General features: G+C 38.0%; 1 protein-coding gene across 4 annotated transcripts in view; it reads right to left on the reverse strand.

The window, feature by feature from the left end:
• Positions 1-3,370: 3,370 nt before the first annotated feature.
• Positions 3,371-20,571, reverse strand: part of myo16 (myosin XVI) — a 110,558-nt gene continuing 93,357 nt past the window's right edge. For 3 of the 4 annotated variants that reach the window (XM_023336919.1, XM_023336920.1, XM_014468415.2), the window contains exons 32-35: positions 18,817-20,064; positions 14,585-14,737; positions 13,460-13,542; positions 3,371-6,926 (exon numbers count right to left, since the gene is read on the reverse strand). In XM_023336919.1, coding sequence (XP_023192687.1) covers positions 6,756-6,926; positions 13,460-13,542; positions 14,585-14,737; positions 18,817-20,064 — 1,655 coding nt within the window. In that variant the 3' untranslated portion in view covers positions 3,371-6,755. Of the gene's footprint in view, positions 6,927-11,057; positions 11,163-13,459; positions 13,543-14,584; positions 14,738-18,816; positions 20,065-20,571 lie in introns of all 4 variants that reach the window. The other variant, XR_002753052.1, reaches the window with a different exon arrangement.

Raw genomic sequence — 20,571 nt, forward strand, 5'->3', positions numbered from 1 at the left:
AGCACAAGAAAGTCAGATGATAAACACAACATAAATCTAATCCTTATTAAATCTCAATGTTGCATTTCATGAAGGACCAAGTAGCCACTAAAAGTTAACTAGCAAGCTACGGATTCATGTATGAATCTAGAGCTTCAAATCTAGAACAGAAAGCCTAAAAAGCTAAAGAAAAACAATCTATGTGTCAGAGAAGGTTATTTAAAGTATTTGATTGTGGGAAACCAGTTGGGATTCTAACAAAACTGCACAAGTAGTTTATAGTTTTAAAACTTAAACAACCTCACTTTTAACGAGGAGAGTTGTTTATGTTTCACCATTACTGTTCTATAAATGTACATTACCTTATAGTAGAACATTACAATACAGAATATTTTTTAAATTTTCATTCATCTATTAGAAAATGGAGAATATGGAGACCCTGTTTACAGAAAGCAATGCTATGGAGGGAAATTTGCATACATAGAGATGTGTCAAGCTCACATGCATAAATACATGCGTAATTACAAAATCCACATAATGAAAATTATATCACAAACAAAAAAAGGCAGATAAGGGAGGGGAGGAATCATTACCTCAGTGATTGTGGTAATTATACTGGATTTCTTCTCACACAATTTTAAATTACACCCTGATCAACCACATCAATTAACATGTGCCTAATTGATCTAAAACCTCTGAAAAAGGCTGTTTTCCTTCATTCACATGTACAACGTAATAACTTTGGACAACTTTGAGGACTTCTGAAAAAAAAATTCAGACTGTTTTTTAAAGATTTGGTACAGATTCAAGGCTTTCAGGATTTTTGCACATTTAGAGACAGATTTATTTTTTTATGACTCATTCATTTTTGAGAAATGGCTCAAGTTCAGTCTAGCTGCATGGAGAGTGCCTGTGTACAGCAATATTTCAGATTTGGTACAGATTCAATTTTGGACTTTGACTGGGCCATTCTGATAGACAAATATGCTTTGAACCAAACCGTTCCGTTGTGGCTCTGTCTGTATATCAAGGCAGTGTAGGTGTCGCAGTGTTCTTGATTATTTACTGAAATAACCACAACTCCACATGACACCGCCTCCTCGATGAAACAATCTGTTCTACCTGTGTCCTGTTCAGACTCCTTGCTAATCTCCTGTCATTGATTAAATAGCTTGAATAATATTAATGCTCCAAAATTCCAGTGGCACAGTACTGGCAGATCAAAGCTGCTGAATGCCTTTTTTTTTGTTTTTGTTTCTTCAAAGAACGCACTGTACACACCCAGCAGTGCATGACTCAGTGCCCTGAAGCAGCAGATGTTTACAGTGGCACACAATGACAAACTTCAAACACAGGCTCCCACACTGCGAGGCAGCGCGTTCGACCTACTGCTGCTCGAAGAGGCGTTCTAATAAATTACAGCGGCAAATTTATTTCGCTTTAAAGCAATTAGATGGCTAAGATGTGCTTGTCTTGACCTGATTTTGAACAGAAACCACTGTGGCGTACGTGATGCCCCGAGGTGCAGTCGCTCATCATTCTGGGAAATGTCACTTCACTTAGACAAGATGTGCTTGTTTTCACACATGCATTCCACACCGCAAGACTTGAAAGGAAGTACACAGAGAAGTGTGTGAGAAAATGACTGTACGAATCTTTAATAATTGTTTTGATGTACAGATTTATGCTCCCTGCTTTCCAATATCGGACAATGTTTTCTGAACATTTACGCATAGAGAAAGCAGCTGTGTTCACTGTGAACCAGTACTGATGATTTTAGTGACCTAACTTAGTTTATGGAGGTGATCCTTTCCCTGAATCTATGGAAAATTTGCTCAGTAAGGGAAAAGTGTCACTTTATTCATTTATATTTAATATGTTTTCATTAACTCTTCTTCTTGGTACACTATTTACTATGTCATAGTTATTCCAAATGACGTGAAAAATGTTTGACAGAAATACACAGAATACATACAAAGGAGGCAGGTATTTTTCTTCCGCTGTATTATTTGTGAAAACATGCGATACTTAACGATTTTTGTATATTTTACAAAAACAAATTGGTTCTCACACACTTTATCATCGATTTTCCAAATCTTACTTGCAGCTGTGTGGTTTTCTTTCATAGGTTTGGTCTTTAACAATCAAAAAATGCTCTTCAAGAAGTCTCCATGTTACAAGCATCAAAATCTACATGGATGAGAAATGAGAAAAAGAAAGCCGAAAGGACCCTAAGGAGGTCATAGTGGAAGCTGATGTACTAACAGAAAGACAAAATGATTTAATTCCATATTTCCTGCTGTGCTAGATGAGATGGGTAAATGCTGTGCATTTGTAATTTTAAAGATTACAAATGCAAGAACGTGACGTGGCAAGAAAGGTTACCACATCATCAAAATCTCAGCTCAAAACATGCAGTCCCAAAACCAGAAGGGATGTGTGGAACATTTTAAAGCTACAAACAAGACATCTGTCAGGAGAAAATATTAATGTCAATGATTTTCTCATTTTTGTAGGGAAAACTGCAGCTAAAGAGTAATGATTTATTCATTACAAAACCATAAAACATTATTCATTCAAAAACATGCACACATGGCTAGATAGACTACCAGAACTGTCGGGGACAGATTTATTTTAATGAGATTTTATTAAGCACAAGGTAGTACATGATTTTGAAGTAGATAGAAATAAATGGCTTTAAAATATTTTAAGTCAATTCCAATTAAGTTTATTAGTCTACATATTCTTTAGGTTCTTTCGCTTATTAGACTTTTTGTCGAACAAGACATACCTGACATGTTTCTTTTGCAGGTTTCTGTCGTTGTCAAAAGTGTCACTAGGTGATGCATAAAATGCCTCAGGGAACAGCAGCTCATTTCGACAAGTCATGTCGATTTCTAATGGAACTGATGAAATAGGACAATTATTTTTGTATGCCACATGCAAACATACACAAACACAAATATGGGGTTTCCACAAATCTCCAATTTGCCCAGTGCTGTCTTCTCTACATGTGAACTGGGCCTTAATGTCGGCATAAATGTCTATAAGTTTGTTAGAGAATGTAGCAAAATGTGACAGGAGGAAGAACCTTTTGTCTTGGCCTACATACAGATAAAAAGCAATCTGAACACGTCGCCATGGTAGTGGCATCATCATGCGTTAAAACATTCCAAACAAAGCTCAGCACAACTTCATAAAATCTGTGGCAAAACTGAATTCAAATAAAAAGATAATGTATAATTTTCATCCAAACATACCATTACGTATTATTTTGAGCAACATGACAAATGTGATATTGCTAAAGTAAGTTAATGAGCTCTAAATAAGTTTTAGGCTGAACTTTGTGTAACCTTCTTGTTTTTTTTTTTCTTTACACATACAGAGAAACTGACATTGACACAATTGTGCTTTATTGCTGTACAGAGACAGAATTATAAAACATTGGGATAATATTTATGAAATACCACAATCTTTTTGTTTTTTCCACAAACACATACATATGCAAATGAAAATATATTGTATGTCAGGTACAAAAGAAGGATCACAATAAAAAATAAAAAAAATAAACGTATGACAAAATTATGAAAGGCAGTGACAAACCCCATATTTAGGTGCAGAAATAATAGAATAACAATAACAGAATGGCCATTTAACACTGACTGTAGCACCAGAAAGCTGATCTCTGAAGAGACGATTTTATAGATTCCTGACGAACAGAGATGCATGGCAGTAATCGGCCTGCCAGTTATGCGTATTGTAGACTTTCATGTGGACAATTAGTGTTTGGGGTAGATGAAGGGTTCACAGTGTGGTGAAAAACAATTCTTCACATTAGAAAATCAGCATTTTTTCCAAAAGATATGCATGTTATGGAAAGTCCAAACATATTGATCATGCAAGGTAAAAGCCTTATTTCATGGTTTAAGGGTATGCACAAAAATCACACAGCAAACCCGAACACTGTTCATGATGAATGGCAGGTTTTACCCTGCAGAGGGCATCAACAAAGTTCACCAGCTTGATCTTTGCCTATTATGCTTGCATCAGATTTGCTCCTTGATAATGTTTCTAGTTCTGCAGCTCACAAGGTGTTCAGGATGGAGTAGATCTGTCCATTTGCATCGTTACCTCACTTTAAAAATGAACTCCAAACAAAGACATAGTTCACATTAAGCAATCAAGTATATTCTTTTTAGAAGCAAGAGCATATTCCAGTAATAATTCACAAAGCTACAAAGAATATCAGTGATGCTCAAAGAATAGATGTTTGCATTTAGACATTCAGTCAAAAAAACCCCCAAAACAAACAAAACTCTGGTGGTGGTGATTCCCAAGTCCTCTTGCACCTTTGTGCTGCTAATTTGTATGGCTAAATCAATCAGACACATTGTGGGTGATCAGTGGCATAGAGAAATCCATTAGAGATATTGATACCAAGCGTCGTTAACCATTTAGGCCAATCTCCCAAGATCAAACAGCTTGCAGAGACACGCCCAACACAGAGATCAACCACAACACCACATAAACATTGTGCAGTAAACAACTGTATGGATATTTAAAATCAATCTTCCGGCTTGCATCAGGAAAAAAAACAAAAAAAACGTAACAGGATCTGGAGGTTGATAATAAATACGCAAAATAATTCCACAATAACACACAAGTCATTGTAAAAAAGAAGATATTCACACTTTTTTAAATAACTCTCTTCCAGTTTCTCAGTCATTGCATCAACCCCTCCCCCCCAAAAAAAACAAAACAAAACTGCAAAGCATTCTTCAATCTCAGAGTCCTTGTAATGAACTGAATTTTTACACCTCATACATGTCTTTTGTCTTTTATTTCAGTCTCTATGCTCTTCTGGGATGATGAAAGCAAAGGACTTCAAAAACCAGTCACTATTTACACTGACATTACCATGGAAACACCCGTAAAGCCAGTTTCATCCGTCCGTTAGAGGAAGGAGGGCAGCAGGTTGAGCTGGAAAGAAGGGCTGTGGTTTGGGGTCAAACGGGGTAGATGATGGAAAGGACTCTGGGTTAGAGGTGAGTGGAGGACAAGCACACAGTGGAAGAATCTGTACAGAAGTCCAGTTGATCTGTGTGTGAGCTCCTGTACATGACACCAAATACACAACCCCGCTTAGTTGTCGACACAGGCATCGCTAGAAGCTTGAAACATTAGAGGCTCAGAACAGCAACGCAAACTCTGAAGTCCAACTATATTTATTTTTCCTTATTAATTCATAACTAATGAGCAAGCTAAAAAAAAAGTAAAAATAAAAGCATGAATATGTCTCTCAGAATAATTGAGGTTGCATACTGTATAGCCAGACTGACACGGAAAAGGAAGAGTGCAAATAAATAATTTGAAGCCTAGAATTAATGACATTCAGGCTTTCAAGGTCTGTTGTGGGTAAAACTAGAAAAAACACAATTTGAAAGTCTCTCCTCTTCATCAAACTAATTTTGTAAATGAAGCAGCATCTCTGATCTGCAGGATGACTGATATTCTTTAATGAACAAGTCCAGAATTTAAAGAAGATGCTTTTATAAACTAAGAGGTCAAAGAATATAACTTGTTTGAAGATTTGAGCAAAAGTTGGATAAATTGTTGTCATTATTTCTGTGGGACCTAATGTGTTTGACTCAACCAAAGAAAGATCTGGCCTCATATGCTCTCACCTAACAACGCTTATGTGAATACACAATGAGAGTTTAGCATGTTTTTTCTCTTATTTACGACGTTTTTCCTCGGTTCACATTGTCAATAAAACTTATTTACTCTTTTAAACCAGCCTGTACATCAAATAATTAAAGAGCTTACAGTATGTATTATATGTAACAACAATACTTCAATCATATTTTCACTTGAATCACTTTGGCACAGAGTCGCATGTTCACAACATGAACCTCATACCTGTCTGCTAAAACATTTGCATCTTGAACAACTTGTTAGATTCCCTTTTCATGGTAAAGGTAAGTGCAGTGGTTTGGAATTTGGCCACAGGGCTTTTATTCAAGGCTGGTCAATACTGAGGACGAGAAGTACACCTTGGGATAATACTGAGGTTAGCCTGACCCCTTGGTAGCTTGTTGCCATAGTTACCAGAAGCACTTAGGAGCCGAGCATGTCGAAGCCAGCTGCACGGATGTTAAAAACCTGGAAGTTACTAAAGGCGTTGGGTTTGCTTGTAAACTTCACAAGTCTGCATGCAAGAACCCCAGTGTGAACATGTAGGAACTCAACAGTATCATCAGCACCATGTTGTGGGGAGGAAACTTGTTTGTGTGCAGCAGTAATTCAAAACTATCTACTGGAGAGATAAGAGGCTCTTCGGCATCTGACCACCACAAATATGCTGCTGATTTGCTCTCAGGTGCAGCCTCCAGTAAATGGGCATCATTCTTTTGGTGAAAATAAATAGACGTGTTATAATAATTTAATCTCTTATACGTCTGCTCATTTTTTTTTTATACATAAAGTATTTGATCATATAATAAAACCCACTTCCACAGGAACAGTTGTTTATGCATTCATACACACTGTGCACACTGAGTTTATGTCATATCAGGTAGAGCATTTTCCACAGTCAGTGCAAATACAGGAGAAGCCGAAGCCCAGCCCAGGGATTAGGCTCTTTAGCTTTCGGCCACGGTTCATCAGCGTAGCCCACGGGCAGTGAGGTTGGTGGCCCAGATCAAACTTACAACAAAACAAACAAAGAGTTTATTTTTGACGAAAGGATTTGAAGACGTAACTTCAGATACCGCAGCTCAAGGAGAGGCCTTCCTTTTGGTCCAGAGCAGTGTGGGGGGCAGGGGTGGGGACTGAGGTGGACGCTGCTTGTGACTGCTCCCCCCCTCACACTGCACCTGCCGCCAGCGGAGAAGCTCCCTGAGGGCGGCACTCTCGTCTCTGTTGGTCAGATGTAGGCGCTGGAGCAACTAGAGAAGAAGGAGGAAGGTTGGTTTGGATTAGAGAGGAAGAGCATATGTCAATAGACTGGATGAGATGAAGAAGCAAATGTATGATTAATGAGAGATGTGAACGAAAAGTTCAGGTTTTACTTCAATGCAGCTGGATAAAAAATATACAAGTTCCAGTCTCGGACTTGTGCTCAGGCCATAAATAAAAATGTGCATACACAGAAACACATTCAACCACTGGAATAAGAGCACATCACTACTGATGTGCAAGTCAATTGTTTAGGTAAAATTAAAAAAGATTCTCAGATTTTTGTTGATAATCCAATCCAAGAAAATATTAAAAAGAAACTTCAATGCTCGGTTATAATTCGACAGATGAATTATGTGGAGATCAGCTTTGTAATAAATGTTGTTTTTTTCTCAGTTGATTGTCTACTAATTATCAGGACAAGATTATTCTTCACTGATCACAGAGTCTTTAAAACACAGCTTGTGATCTGAAAAAAAGCAATAAAAACAATCTAATTTGCTAAAGCCTATAAAAATTAAATATTTCTACCACCCTTCTACGAAAATCAACTCACTTGCTGCATCTAAATTATTATTAATTCTTAAAAAAGCAAACTTACTCTTATTTATTCCTGCTGACATCCGTCATGTTACTCAGCAGTCGGCCTAAGCCAAGGGTTTGCTATTTCTTTATTCCATCTTTTTAAGTCTCTTATTTCACTCTCAATAGTTTACACACAATGAGTTCACCAGATATTACATGGAGGTGACCGGATGTCTAATGAGTCCATAATCTAAATTTAATCATCTACTTGTGTCACTTGTGAATGTATTTTGTATTTTACCCGAGACGTCGGAAAAAAATTCCTTCAAAGAAAAATTTTTCCAAGCTTGAAATATTTTTACCGTAATATTTTCCAAAACATGTCACTTTCTCACAGCAATTACACACAAGCCACAGTGTGACGTAGCTGAGCATTTTGTTTCAGATATCCATATAAGATTAAACACTCAGATTGACCGCCTGCACTGGCACACAAGAATCTGATCCATAATTTACACCTCTCTGTTAGGCTATTCAATGCTGGGTGCCGAGCAGGAACACCAGCTACTGGAACAGTAGACAAGAGGGAACACCATGTCCTTCTGCAATGCATGACTGAACATGGACTCACGCAAACACAAATAGACTGAATGCAACAAGGCTCAGAAACTATTGGAAATATTCAAAGATTCGTAGTTTGTGACCTTTCTGACTGAGAACGCTGCACATGTAAGCAATAACCTTTAAAACGGAACAATAACATGATACAATGTGAATATAGCATTTACAACATAAGGAAAGTTTGATAACACTTATTTGACGGGTTGTGAATAAGACTGTCATGACACCTGTCATGAACATGACATAAGTATTTATGAATATTTATGACTGTTGTCATAAAGTGTCATTCGGTAAATCATGACACTTTTAATACAAAGTTGACATTATTTAAAATGCCTTTGTTATGACAACTTGTCATTAACCAAGAAATCATGATCTGACATAAATTTGTTATAAAAGTACCGAATGACACTTTATGACAACAGTCATAAATATTCATGAAGACTTACTCATGGTCATGACAGGTGTTATGTCATGTTTATGATGGTGTCATGACTTATTCACCCGTCAAATAAGTGCTACCGAAAGTTTTATGGTAATAGTGCTTAAAATAGTTCTTAAAATTATATATAAAAAAACTGAACTGCCAGAATATTATGAAGATTCTGTGCACTACATGCACAAGTTTGGGCCAGGTAAAGCTTGAAACCACCTGCGTCCTTTCCCCTTGAGTATACAAGTCTGACTTAAAACAAAAATAACCAGAACAGGTGACGTCTTGATCTTGGAACTCAACTGTGAAATTAAAAATATTTACCGGTAGTTAAAATGGTTATGTATTTATCTATTATTGAGATTACCTTGTTCTGTGTTGCAATTTCCTTGAAAGATTCATTGTGGTTTTTGATGAAGAAAAATTCAAAATCATAAAAAAAGTCTTAGGTTAGATTGAAGAAAGGTCAGCAACTCTGTAGCCAGATGGTAATTCTGTAAACTAGTTTTTTCTAGTATACAGAAAAAACTTAGGAAAGCACAGAAATACTAAGAACATGTAGCATTCCAACCCCAAATGTGACTTAAGTTATACCTCATTTGTAAAGAAAGTAGAAAAAAATATGATGGTCTAAAAAGAACCTTATACTTTTTGAAAGTGTTTGTTCCAATCTGGTTAATATCAGAACAGACTGTCCTTTAAAGACGAAAGAGGCAACGATATCAGAAGTCAGTAATCATTTCTCTGTGAGCTTTTTTTTCTTGGAAATATCTTTTCACCAGCGGGTTTAGGTCCACAAAGTATCGTACTGTTTGTCCTTCTCCTACGTTTCAGAAATGGGAATGTGTTGTGCTGTGTAATTCTGAGAAGAAAACATGTGAACACTCCTACTTTAAATGTCATTGCCTTTCCCAAGACATTGTCTGAAGGGATAAACAAAACTATCAATCTTTGTTGTCTTCAGTCATTCAGCCGTCTGTCAATTTGCTATATAATTAGCCTCGACTGCTCTTGGAAAAATACAAACCAGTCTATTCATTCCTAATCAGCTTGCCCTCTTTATCTTCCAGCATCCTTTCTTCTTATTAGTTATGAAAGTCCTACGCAAACACATTTTGGAATGAAGCTAACAGACGAAAAAATGATTCACAGAATGAACTTAATGAAGAAATTAATGACATTGAAACCGATCCAAAAAGCCATCAGAAAAGTATTTTCTCTTATCTTTTCTCACAGTATTTGCACCATGTCTGCAGTGATGAGCAGAGCAAGGAAGAAGACAGGACAAACACAAATGTGTGTTTGGTTTTACAAACATTAGACATGTATGAATATAGTCCGACTTTTAATTACATGAATCACCAGAGTAATAAATCAGGGAAAAATAGCCTGAAAACGGATTAATAGGTAAATCAAGTAACATTAAGCAGCAAAAACATTTGACCAGGTGAATAACAACTAAAATCAAAGACTGATCAGAGATTTGTGGCCTCTTTCCGAACTCTGGTTTTTGTGAAGTTTTGTTCTGTTGGTACAAATTCTAGCCAACTATAATTTATCTTCCGGAGCTATAGTAAACAGCATTCAAAATATTTTTCTTACCCTCCTGCTAGTAAATAGAAACTAATGTTTAGTGTTAGGAACTACAGATGCCAACCTCAACTCTGAGGCGACGGTGGCCTGATGGGAAGCGTAGTCATCCTGCATTTGGAAAGTTGTGAGTTTCAGCCTAATTTTCTACATCTAACTTTTTTTTTTTCCAAAAAGTTCCCAACGCTTCCAAAATCAGCATCTTCTAAAACAGATAGAAGTTAAGAGCACCTAAGAGTAAAACTTTACTGTAATACCTTCATTCTCAGATATCTGCTGGCAAAATGCTCCCAGGGCAGGTATAAATTGTGGCAAAAAACCCACTATGAACCCAAAAATGTTTACAAAATGACCAAAAGCTTCCATGATGCAAAATAGCAAATAACATTTTCAGCATACAAGTGTTCTTTCCTCAGTAACAATTTCCACAGTTGAGTTTTGACTCTCAGCTTAATCACCTGATGATTAATAGAAATTGGATTTTGAGTTTTGTTGACTTTTCATAATTAATTTTATGAATAGAGCGTAACATTTCTATGCCTTGAATCAATCACTGAACTGGGATTACTGGGAACACCAGTAAGTATCATTGAAGATCTAAGAAGGAGGAATGCCCAGCTGGCCTATGTTTTCTTTTTAGATATAAAAAATGGTAATAAGAGGTTTCTCTACAAACAATAAAAAAGGGAGCAGATGAACTATTGATGAAGTTATGCAAAAGCAGTGCTTTTCTCAATTTTGGCTTCCTGATTTTATGTACATGTTGATCAGAACATTATGATCTTCTTTCCTTGGCTTTGGTTGCTTATAAAAGCCCCGGGCTCCATAAATAACCAGACTATTAATCATTTATGCCAATGTTCTGAGGAAGTATTATACTTTTGCAGAATTTCTTTGAAAAACACTGCTGTTGCCGTCAGGCTTGAGATCAGCATGGCTGTGACACACTCACCACATCCCTATATATGGGAAGTGTTTCCGGTGAGCCCCCCTGACCACCCTCTTTGTTTTAGAGGGCAGCCCCTGCACCAAATGGAGAAAAGTTGAGATGCCCCCTCTGGAAAATACATGAAGGATAAAAGAGCAAAAATGTTAGAATTGCAGAGAAAGAAAGTCTTCTCCGTACTCGGAAGGTGCTGCAAACGTCTAGAAACACTGTGATTAGGAAGGCCGGCGCATCAGCATTTTACCTGCGTTCACACACAGGTCATCTGGAAATGGAGGGGAAAAGTGTTTTTTTCAGTCGCAGGATTTTAAAGAAGGAACACAGAGTCCTGTCACACCTTTTGTGGAGTTTTATCTATGAAAGGTAAATCCTGTGAGCTCGTCTCAAAATGGTACACCATGTCCTTTGCTTATACTTTTGCTTCGAGCTTAGCTGAAAATCACTCGCTAATCCAACCTGATATTAAAGTTCTTTTAGTTTCCTGAGAGAAAACTTTGCATGAAAGTCTGAATATTATTCAGCATTCAATATATTAGCACCTTAAAGCTGCAGTATGTAACTTTTATATAAAAAAACATAAACGTTTTTTACATATTTGCTAAAACTGACGTAACAGTCAAATATGAGACAAATAATTAGTGAAAAAAAATGTACTCCTTTGCCTTCTCCTTGATCTCCTATTGCCACCTGGAGAAATACACCGCTCGGTTAGAAACAACCAATCAGAGCCAGGAGGAGGGACTTTGCTCCCAGTACACTTTACTTTTCTAACTTTAAAAAGTTAAAATATCTGTTTAAGTGTACAAACTTGATTAATAAAGCTGACTGATATATTTTATCATATGGTGAAGATACATTGTTGAAGTTCAAACTGAGCATCAAAAAGAGGAAGAAAGGAGATAAAAGTGACTTCATAAGTGGCATGGTTATTGGTACCTCATACTTGTCTATGTATTTCAGAAATGGATTTTCTTGTTCACTCATCTCTTACGGTTACTGAGAATAGCTTAAGATAATACAAAGGCATCTCTACTTTCATCTGAGGTAGTATGTGTAATACCATAAGGTAAGAACAGGAAGCAGTGGCTACAATTCACCTCACCAAAATCTGACGATGACAAGTTGAAATCTTATCTGATGAGGCTGGATTTCAGCTGAAAACAGTGATCCATCTCGACTTGGAATAGATCTAGCAACAGGTCATGTCTATATGCACAGAAACCCCAGACAGAAGAGTTAAGGTCATTCTGAATCAAACAACGGTCCAACACACTATTAGACAGGTTTACCTAATAAAATGTTCAGTGAAGGTATGTAAAACTCAATTTCATTATTTGAAATTGCAAAAAAAATCCAAAAGTAATTTAGATATACATTATTACTGTATCTGGAGATCAGGATGAAAAAAGATGCACATTGTTCAGAGAGAGTAAGAACCCTAAACCCTTCTGCAGTGTAAAACTGCCATGGAGGACTTTTACATAAGTTAATAGAGCTGGCTGTCTGTACACAATTATGATGTGAATAAATATATATTACTCACACTTCTATCCTCTATTTCAGGCATGAGCTAGTAAGAGTTTATCTGCAATGTTCTACATGGGAAAATTCAAAGAATCAATATACCATTAAATGCTAAATGAGTCACATTCTGAGAATGCTGTTGTTTGGTTTAATTTTTTCAGTAAATCACAGGACTGTTTTCTCCATGTTTAAAAGATGAAAACCCGGATCTAAAGAAAAGTTGAATGTCATCTTTGGAGAAAAAAGGGGGTTGTTACTGGGTGTTCTTGCCAGAGGTAAAATTACAGCACATGATAATAACTATGAAAGCTTGAATCTGTATTTCCAACTTGCTCTATCCTTGGACTTTTTGTATGTGGCATAGATCATGCAAGTTTGAGTTCCTACTGCTTTAGGCTTGCTGATAATTATAGCACTGCTTAGTTGTACTTCCGTTTTTCACTTGGATCTGTGTGAGTTTGCGTTTGAGTGGAATGAATCTAATCCTGCAACAGTACACCTGCCTGTAGTGTCGGAAGAAGCTCGCATGTCAGGAGAGGTACATGATGTTCCAAGGAGGTGACTTTTTCTTAGTCAACAAACCCAAACACAATAACATCTATCATTACAGGGATTGTGCTCTAACCGTCTGTGTGTGCTGCTGTGAATGTGTTTGAGTAAATGTTTGTGTGCCTGTAACCGGCCGTAAGCAAACTGATCTCAAAATGAAGGTCAAGGTTTCACAAAGTCTGCAAAAGTGAGGCAGCGTCTGGAGCTAATAGGCTGAAATAAAAAAAAATTACACAGAGCCTAAAGCTGAAAGTAAAATTAGTGTATTAATCAAACAATTCACCATTTTGGTGCATAAAATATTAGAAGGGAAATGCTTTGTGATGTGTGATTACCTGAGTATGATGGCTGTCCAAATGTCTGTGCAGGGAGGTGGTGCTGGAGTTTGACTTGCTGTGACTCTCATCCTCCAGTGATCCTGAATATCACACAAATAGCAAACACCCAGTCAGAGGTCAAATCCAGCTCTAAAAATATTCAAGTGGCCTTCTTTTCACTGTACATCTCAATAATTAAATAGCAGCTGAAAGGTAATTTTTTTCAGCAATTCAGTTAAATTTTTTTAAACTCAGTTATTATATAGAGTCAATACACAAGAAGTGAAGTATTTCAAGAGTTTATTTTGGGAAAGTGTTGATTACAGCTAATGAAAATATAAAATTAAGTTTTTCAGAAAATTTTAATATTGCATAAAAACTTTAAAAACGTAAATCTAAGCTTGATTTGGTCAACAAACTGACCTGACCTAAACCCAGCAGACTCTATGGAGTAATATCAAGAGGAAGATGGAAACCTCCAGACTAGCAGACAAGCTGAAGTTGCTTCTGAAGAAAGCTGGTCTTTCATAACACCTCAGCAAGAAAGAATATGTTTTGATATTTTAAATAACTTTCAAATAAGTTTTATTTCTGCAGTTTTATTTATTATTTATCTATAGTTTTAATGATTAATATACAAGTTTTCTTCAGATAGGTATCTTGAATAATTTGGTCATATTCTATTTGAAGAAAACCAACACATTAACAATAAAAACTATAGATAAATAATAAATAAAACTGCAGCAAATAAATCTCATATATTTAAAATATCAAAACAGATTTTTTTTTTGTTGTTGACTTTTTGAACAGTTCAAAAAGCTAAGTTCACATATTGTGCAGACAGGTCCGTTATCAACTCAGTTACTTTAAGTTGCAGCATAACAAAACGTCAAAATGTTTGACTTTTAGCTTTTTATTCCCTTTTTTGGACCCTAAGGCTGGACTTTGCCATTTACTTGATTTTTCTCAATGAACATGAGAGCAACCTGCTTTTTCTTAAATAGGCTGTCATAGGTAAACTTATGGAAGAGAAACAGGGAACTCCCTAAACCTTGACTGACCTAGACAGTATAGCAGATCATGATTTCAAGAGGTCATTTGTCAGGAAGGCAAAGTGTAAAATGTAAAGCCTTGTGGTGTTACCATTAGATATCTGGTTGCCATTCTCCACAGGGACAGGGCTTGGGGGATGGAGAGAGTGGTTGTTGGCATTTTTGTCTTGCAGCTGCAGGGATGGTGAGGTCGGTGCAGAGCCACTTTCTTCCCTCCCTGGCAGATTGATGTTAGAATTGAAACCTGGAAACAAAACAACCAGAGAAAAACACAATATATGGAGAAGTCACACTTATTCAGACAAAAAACAGTGAGATTTCAACATATATACAAAGGTCTCTAAACTTAATACCTTCCCTGGTAATATCTAAAAGGTGTTTAAAAAATTACATTCTTATCCTAGCAGAAACATTAAGACAAATCTAACAGTGGGGGAAAATGCAATCTTACAGAAAAAACGTGTTTTCCCATATTATAAACATTCCTGGAAACATTTTGTAGCTCATATTTTAATCTTCTCCATTTGACGCGAGAGTTGAGGAACTTTTAATTAGCAGTCCATGACAAATTCAGAAAGCTTCAATTGTTGGTATTCTTGTTACTTCACGCTGCCCTCCCATTGTATTAGAAAATAAATTTATTCTTCTCATAAAATATTTTACAAGGTTGAAGCAAAGAGAAAAGAATCTTTGATTATGCATTTTTGCAAAACCTCTGTAGATCATCCAGGATCTAGACTTTCTTTTGGAATACCTCCTAAATAAGCATGACTGTCCAGGTTGCTACTTTTTACTCAGATTTTTTTTTTGTATCAAAATGAATTTTAATCATAATTGCTAGAGTCTTTTATTTTAGGACCTTTCAAAAGTTTTTGCAAGAAGGGAGAATATTTGTGAACGGTGCAATAATATTCACTGATTATTTCCACTTGAGGAAAATTGTGAAATTATTTGTAACATGAAAATGCAATTTCATACTTTTGCATTTAAAATTTTACTTTTTGAATTTGATTTTACTATGTGAAAAGTTTCTAATTTGGCTATTGGTTGACATGCGTTTCCAAAAGCCTCTGCAGCTCTTCCAGGGTCATACAAAAACTGTGTAAGTAACCCTGGCTGCATGTGTCAGTAGATAATCAGCTGTTGTCTCAAACCAAGAATGTCTACCTTTTGTCTCTCAGCTCACCCACACCCACCCAGTCACATGATACCTAAACATACGCTGGACAAACTCTAATATAATATATTAGCTTCCAGAGTTAAAAATTGTGTCCAAGAAGGAGAGATGATCATTTCAATTCCAAGTTTGACTCAGGGGAATGTGGTAAAGTAAAACTGGATGCTAATCCTTTTCATTTGTTTGAAGTATGGGTTTTTTATGACACATATTTGTGGAAAAATCCCAAGACCACCTGCCATCTTTCCTTGGTATTCCTGTGGTTTTCTCATACCATTGGGGTGAGGACGGGGAAGGGGCCAGCAGGGGACAGTCAGCTGTTCTGCACAGAGATGTCAGGGATAGCAACTATAACCTCTGCCCGCTCCCTAGAGCTGAGTATCACATTCAGCCATTTGACTGCCAAGAGGGAACGGAAGTGGCTTGTCCTGTTAAACCCATAGGCATCCCTATGCACTCAGATCTGAGGCGGCCGCTGTGCTCTGCCTGCTCAAAATACCCCGCTGCCCACCCCACTGTCACACACACCACTTTCCATGATGCCAGTGCTTTTTCCTGCTCCAGTCCAGATGCTGACGAAGACTCAAGTACAAGATGTGATGTGGGGCAAATGCGTCATCATTCACTCGCTCACATACAGTGTCTTATAAGGTTCTCAGCATCCAGCTCGATGCACTTTTTACCATTATAGAAGCATGATGCAATAGCTTACTACGCAAACCGAGTAGCTCCTCCATAAGGCAATGGAAAGATGAGCATTTATTTTCACCAACAGCTACTCCTTCCACTCTGCTCCAGTTTTTTTACTTCTCCTCTAGATATTTGACCAGGTTGTACTGCACACCGCTTCAGAGCATTCACACTCCCCTCAATACAACATGAGTGAGCTGTTAAATATTTGATGCCTAATCCTCATCATTCTACTGCTCATGCATTATTAACAAAGCCCCAACTTATAAACTCTGAGGAAACACAGTCGGGTAGCTGAATTTCTATCTTCTCTTATAGGCTAAAGTTGTGCTAAGACTGCATCAAAATGGAATATTTACATCATCCCAAAGCAATCTCTTTTTGGGTTTGAATAGTCTGACCTGGTGACCCTCCACTGCACCAACTGTGTGTGACATAAATGTTTGCCCTACTTTCTATAATTTTGTGTGCACTGCATGCAGCCCACTGAACTGCCTTGCACAATAGCCCAGAACTTAAACTGATTATTATGCGACACTAAAGGAGACTATGCAAGCTTGCTCATAAGCCAACATGTAAGAAAGCAAATGTGGAAGCCGAAGGGCACGGCAAAGCAGATAGTAACAAATAGGTTTGTGCAAGTCTGCCAACAAAGATGGCTATTGCAACATCTACATAACAATATTGATTTTTCTATGGTAGATGTTAGAGAGCCTGATACTATTCAAAACCTGATCTAACTAATCTACAGGTAAGCTCATGTGGTGGTCTGGCTTTGTGTGTCAGTCAGCAACGCCAGAGGGGACAGGCCACTTCCCGTTCCTGTTTACTCTTTTCACATATGACTTGTATTACTATGAAAAGAGTAGCTTTTTATCAGAAACCTTTATCATTATATTATCATAGATTATGTGCACAGAGCCTGTGGCTGTGTGAACTTGCATAGGCACAATGATGTACAGCTAAACACTACCAAAGATCATCTCCAGACACAAGTACCTGGGAATCCAGCTGAACAATATACTGGGCTTGAGATTTGTCTTCAAATCTCTGCCTGCGGTCTTACTGAAAGGAAATGCATGTACTCCCTGTGCATGTGTGAGCTCTCTTCTTCTCTTCATGTGTGTGTGTGCATGGTTGTTAGTCCTGCGATGGACTGGTGACCTGCTCAGAGTTTACCCTGTCTCTCACTCAATGATCGCTAAAGATAGGCACCTGCACCTCCACAACCCTGCAACGATAAGTGGGTATAGATAATAGATAATGGTAGGCTGATCTAGACTAATCACATGGAGGTGTGAGGTGTTTTATAAGAGGGGTTTATATCTTCTAAGATGGCTGAGATCTTTCAATATCTGCATACCACTATATACCACTGTTCCTATTACCAGATTGTGGTAGAGGGATATTTTCATATGTGGTCTGATCAGCAGACAAGAACGAATGAAATGATAAGGTAAGTTTCACAAGTGAAGCACTAATAGACAGCTCAGCAGGTGTGTGATGTGAAAATGCACTTTAAGCTGAAGTTGATCATTAAAAGCCTGGCACAGTTTTACTCTAATGATGCAAAATGTATGTTGGATACCTAAATGACTGACAAAGGTGAGGAAACAATTGTCCATATAATTTTATCTGTGTGTATCCTTTTTTCCATCTGATAAGTTTAAAACTAGATTCTTCAGTTGTGCAATAAATAAATGCTTGTATAAACTTTGATAGTTGATGTGTCAGTGGCACTGCATGTATTCTGACCCATGAGTTAGCTTAAGACTCTCCCATATTTCATCAGAAGTGTCAAAATCAGTTGTCATTAACTTAGTTTGGTGACAAAAATTGCACCTGTCTCCCCTATCTTGCACAAAGCTCTGTGTGGTGAGTTGTATGATTGGTCAGAAGTTTGTGGCCATGTTTTATGCAGAAAAATCAATGTTGATAATTTGTTTTATTTAGTCCACTTCCACTATTCTTTTTTTGTAATTACAGGCGATATGTATAATTTTAGGGAGTGTTAATGTGATTTGGTGAGGAATCATGTACATTTGTACAATAAATCACAAAATAACAACACAGAATGTCAAATGGCTAAAAACTCCTGGATGGAAATTGCAACTTTGTTGTCCGTGAAGGAGTTGGTCTGCAGAAGGGTTTGGTGCTCTCTCCATGATCATTTTGTGAAAGATAATGGAAGATGCAAGAAGGGGCTGAGTAGAGGTGTGATGCATACTGAAGTGAGAGAGGTGTCCATCCTTTGAATGTTCAGCTTAAGATAAAGTATGAGAGAGCCTTAACCCAAGCAACTTCTTTCTTGTTACTGCAAAGCCTTGGGATTATAATTAATAAAAAAATCAAAACAAAACTGACAGAAAAAGGATTTTTAAGTTATATCTTAAATAATTGAATTCACAAAAAATCTAGCAATTAGTCGTACAACATTGTAAAAAACATAAACAGACCTGCATCTCTCATTTTGCGTCCAGGTGTTGACTTCCTCAGCAAGCTGCGTCCTGAACTGAACAAAGTGTTGAGCTCCTCTAGGGGGCTGGTCAGGGGTCTCCCATTGGCTGGGTTAAACAACAGTGGTGATGATGAGCATGAGTGTGCCCTCCGTGGCTCAGGTCGAGACATCTTCACAGGCGAATAAGGAGGCGGCTTCCCCATTAGGTCCCCACCTGCCCTTTGTGAGGAGCTTTTGGGGGACTCAGAGCTCCCAGTGACAGATGCTGCACGAGTCAGAGCCAGGAAGTTGGCCTCAGGTGGGAAGGGGAAGTGTGAGGGTGGTCTGTAAGGAGGAGGTGGTGCACTTGGGGGAGGAGGAGGTGGTGGAGGAGTGAGCGGAGGTGTAGACTTCTTTTCTGGCATGAGGACTGTAAGACTAGGTGAAGAGTCAGCCCTCTGGCGTGAAAACTGTGGGGACAGTGGGCTATCTGGACCAGTGGCATAGTTCAGGTTCGTCTCAAACACTGGCAGTTTCTTTACCTCCAAAGGGGTGAGAGGAGATTCATCTGAAGCAGGAGAACAGGTAACAGGAGAGGGGGGGAACACCAGGAGAGGGGGGCGGTGAGGGAGCAAGTTGGGGAACGGAGCAGGGATATCACAGCTGCCATCTTTGCCAAGCTGAGCTTTGGCAGCAGCACTGTTAGGCAGGCTCTGTGTGTGAGAAACCTCCGTAGTAGCAGTGACGCTAGCTGGCATTTGCTTGTTTTCCCCACTCTTTGGAGGAGACAACCCCAATCCAATCAGACCCAATGTTAGAGCCTGCAGCCTGGCAGCCTTGGTGATTGCAGGAGCAAGATTTCCACCATCTTCAGGTGGGAGATACTTCATCTCCTCATACACAGCTTCTGAGTCCATCAGATCTGGGCTGTCAGGGGGTTCTTGGAGGCTTCGAGTCCTTGGCTGGGACCCCAACATCTCAATGTATACATCCTCTTCGTCTTGGCCTTTGTATAGGCTGAGTGCCACCCCTTTTGGAGCATCTAAAGAAGCTGCCCTCTGCATCAGGCCTCCGAAGCCTCCAAACCCCCCACCACGAGAAAGCAGGGCCATCTTTACATCAGCAGGGCGCAGCTGGTGGAGCTGGGGTGCCACGGCGTTAATCTCCTCATATGAGCCTGTCAGCTTAGTGTTAGGGCTGCGCTTAGGTTTAGGTGGAGGTACCTTTCTCATGGTTGTGTAGTCATCACTGTGAGGACGGGGCTTGGCTGAGGAAATGACATAAGAAGGGATTTCACCACAAAGCAGGTTTCAGCAATGTGTACGACCACAAAAACAAACAAAAAACAACAACACCACATGCACCCTACCTTAGCTTGTGGATTTTGGTAACCTATTTAAATATATGAATATTTATAAATTTGATAAAATGTGTAAAGGATATTCAAGCAACATAGAATATAAATACCAGTGACAGAATTGTCATTCATTCCACTTCTAATGTCTGAAGTCAGGTAGAAACATCAGGTGCAGATGATGAGAATATTGTTACTCAGTATTTTGAAGGAGTTTTACTGAGGTTATAAAACAGCTCAGTGAAAGCTCTAAAATGTCATCAAATAACTAAAGAGTCACAGATTGCTGACCTGACCAAACTGAACAAAAAGACTGTGAATGATTAAGCTTAAATGTAATAATAGTAAAATGTAAAGGAATGCAATTATTAGTAGTATTGTTAAACATGTGCTTGACAAGTATAGTAACAGCAGCAGTCT

The sequence above is a fragment of the Xiphophorus maculatus genome, chromosome 7, assembly GCF_002775205.1.
Source record: "Xiphophorus maculatus strain JP 163 A chromosome 7, X_maculatus-5.0-male, whole genome shotgun sequence".
Taxonomy (NCBI): Eukaryota; Metazoa; Chordata; class Actinopteri; order Cyprinodontiformes; family Poeciliidae; genus Xiphophorus; species Xiphophorus maculatus.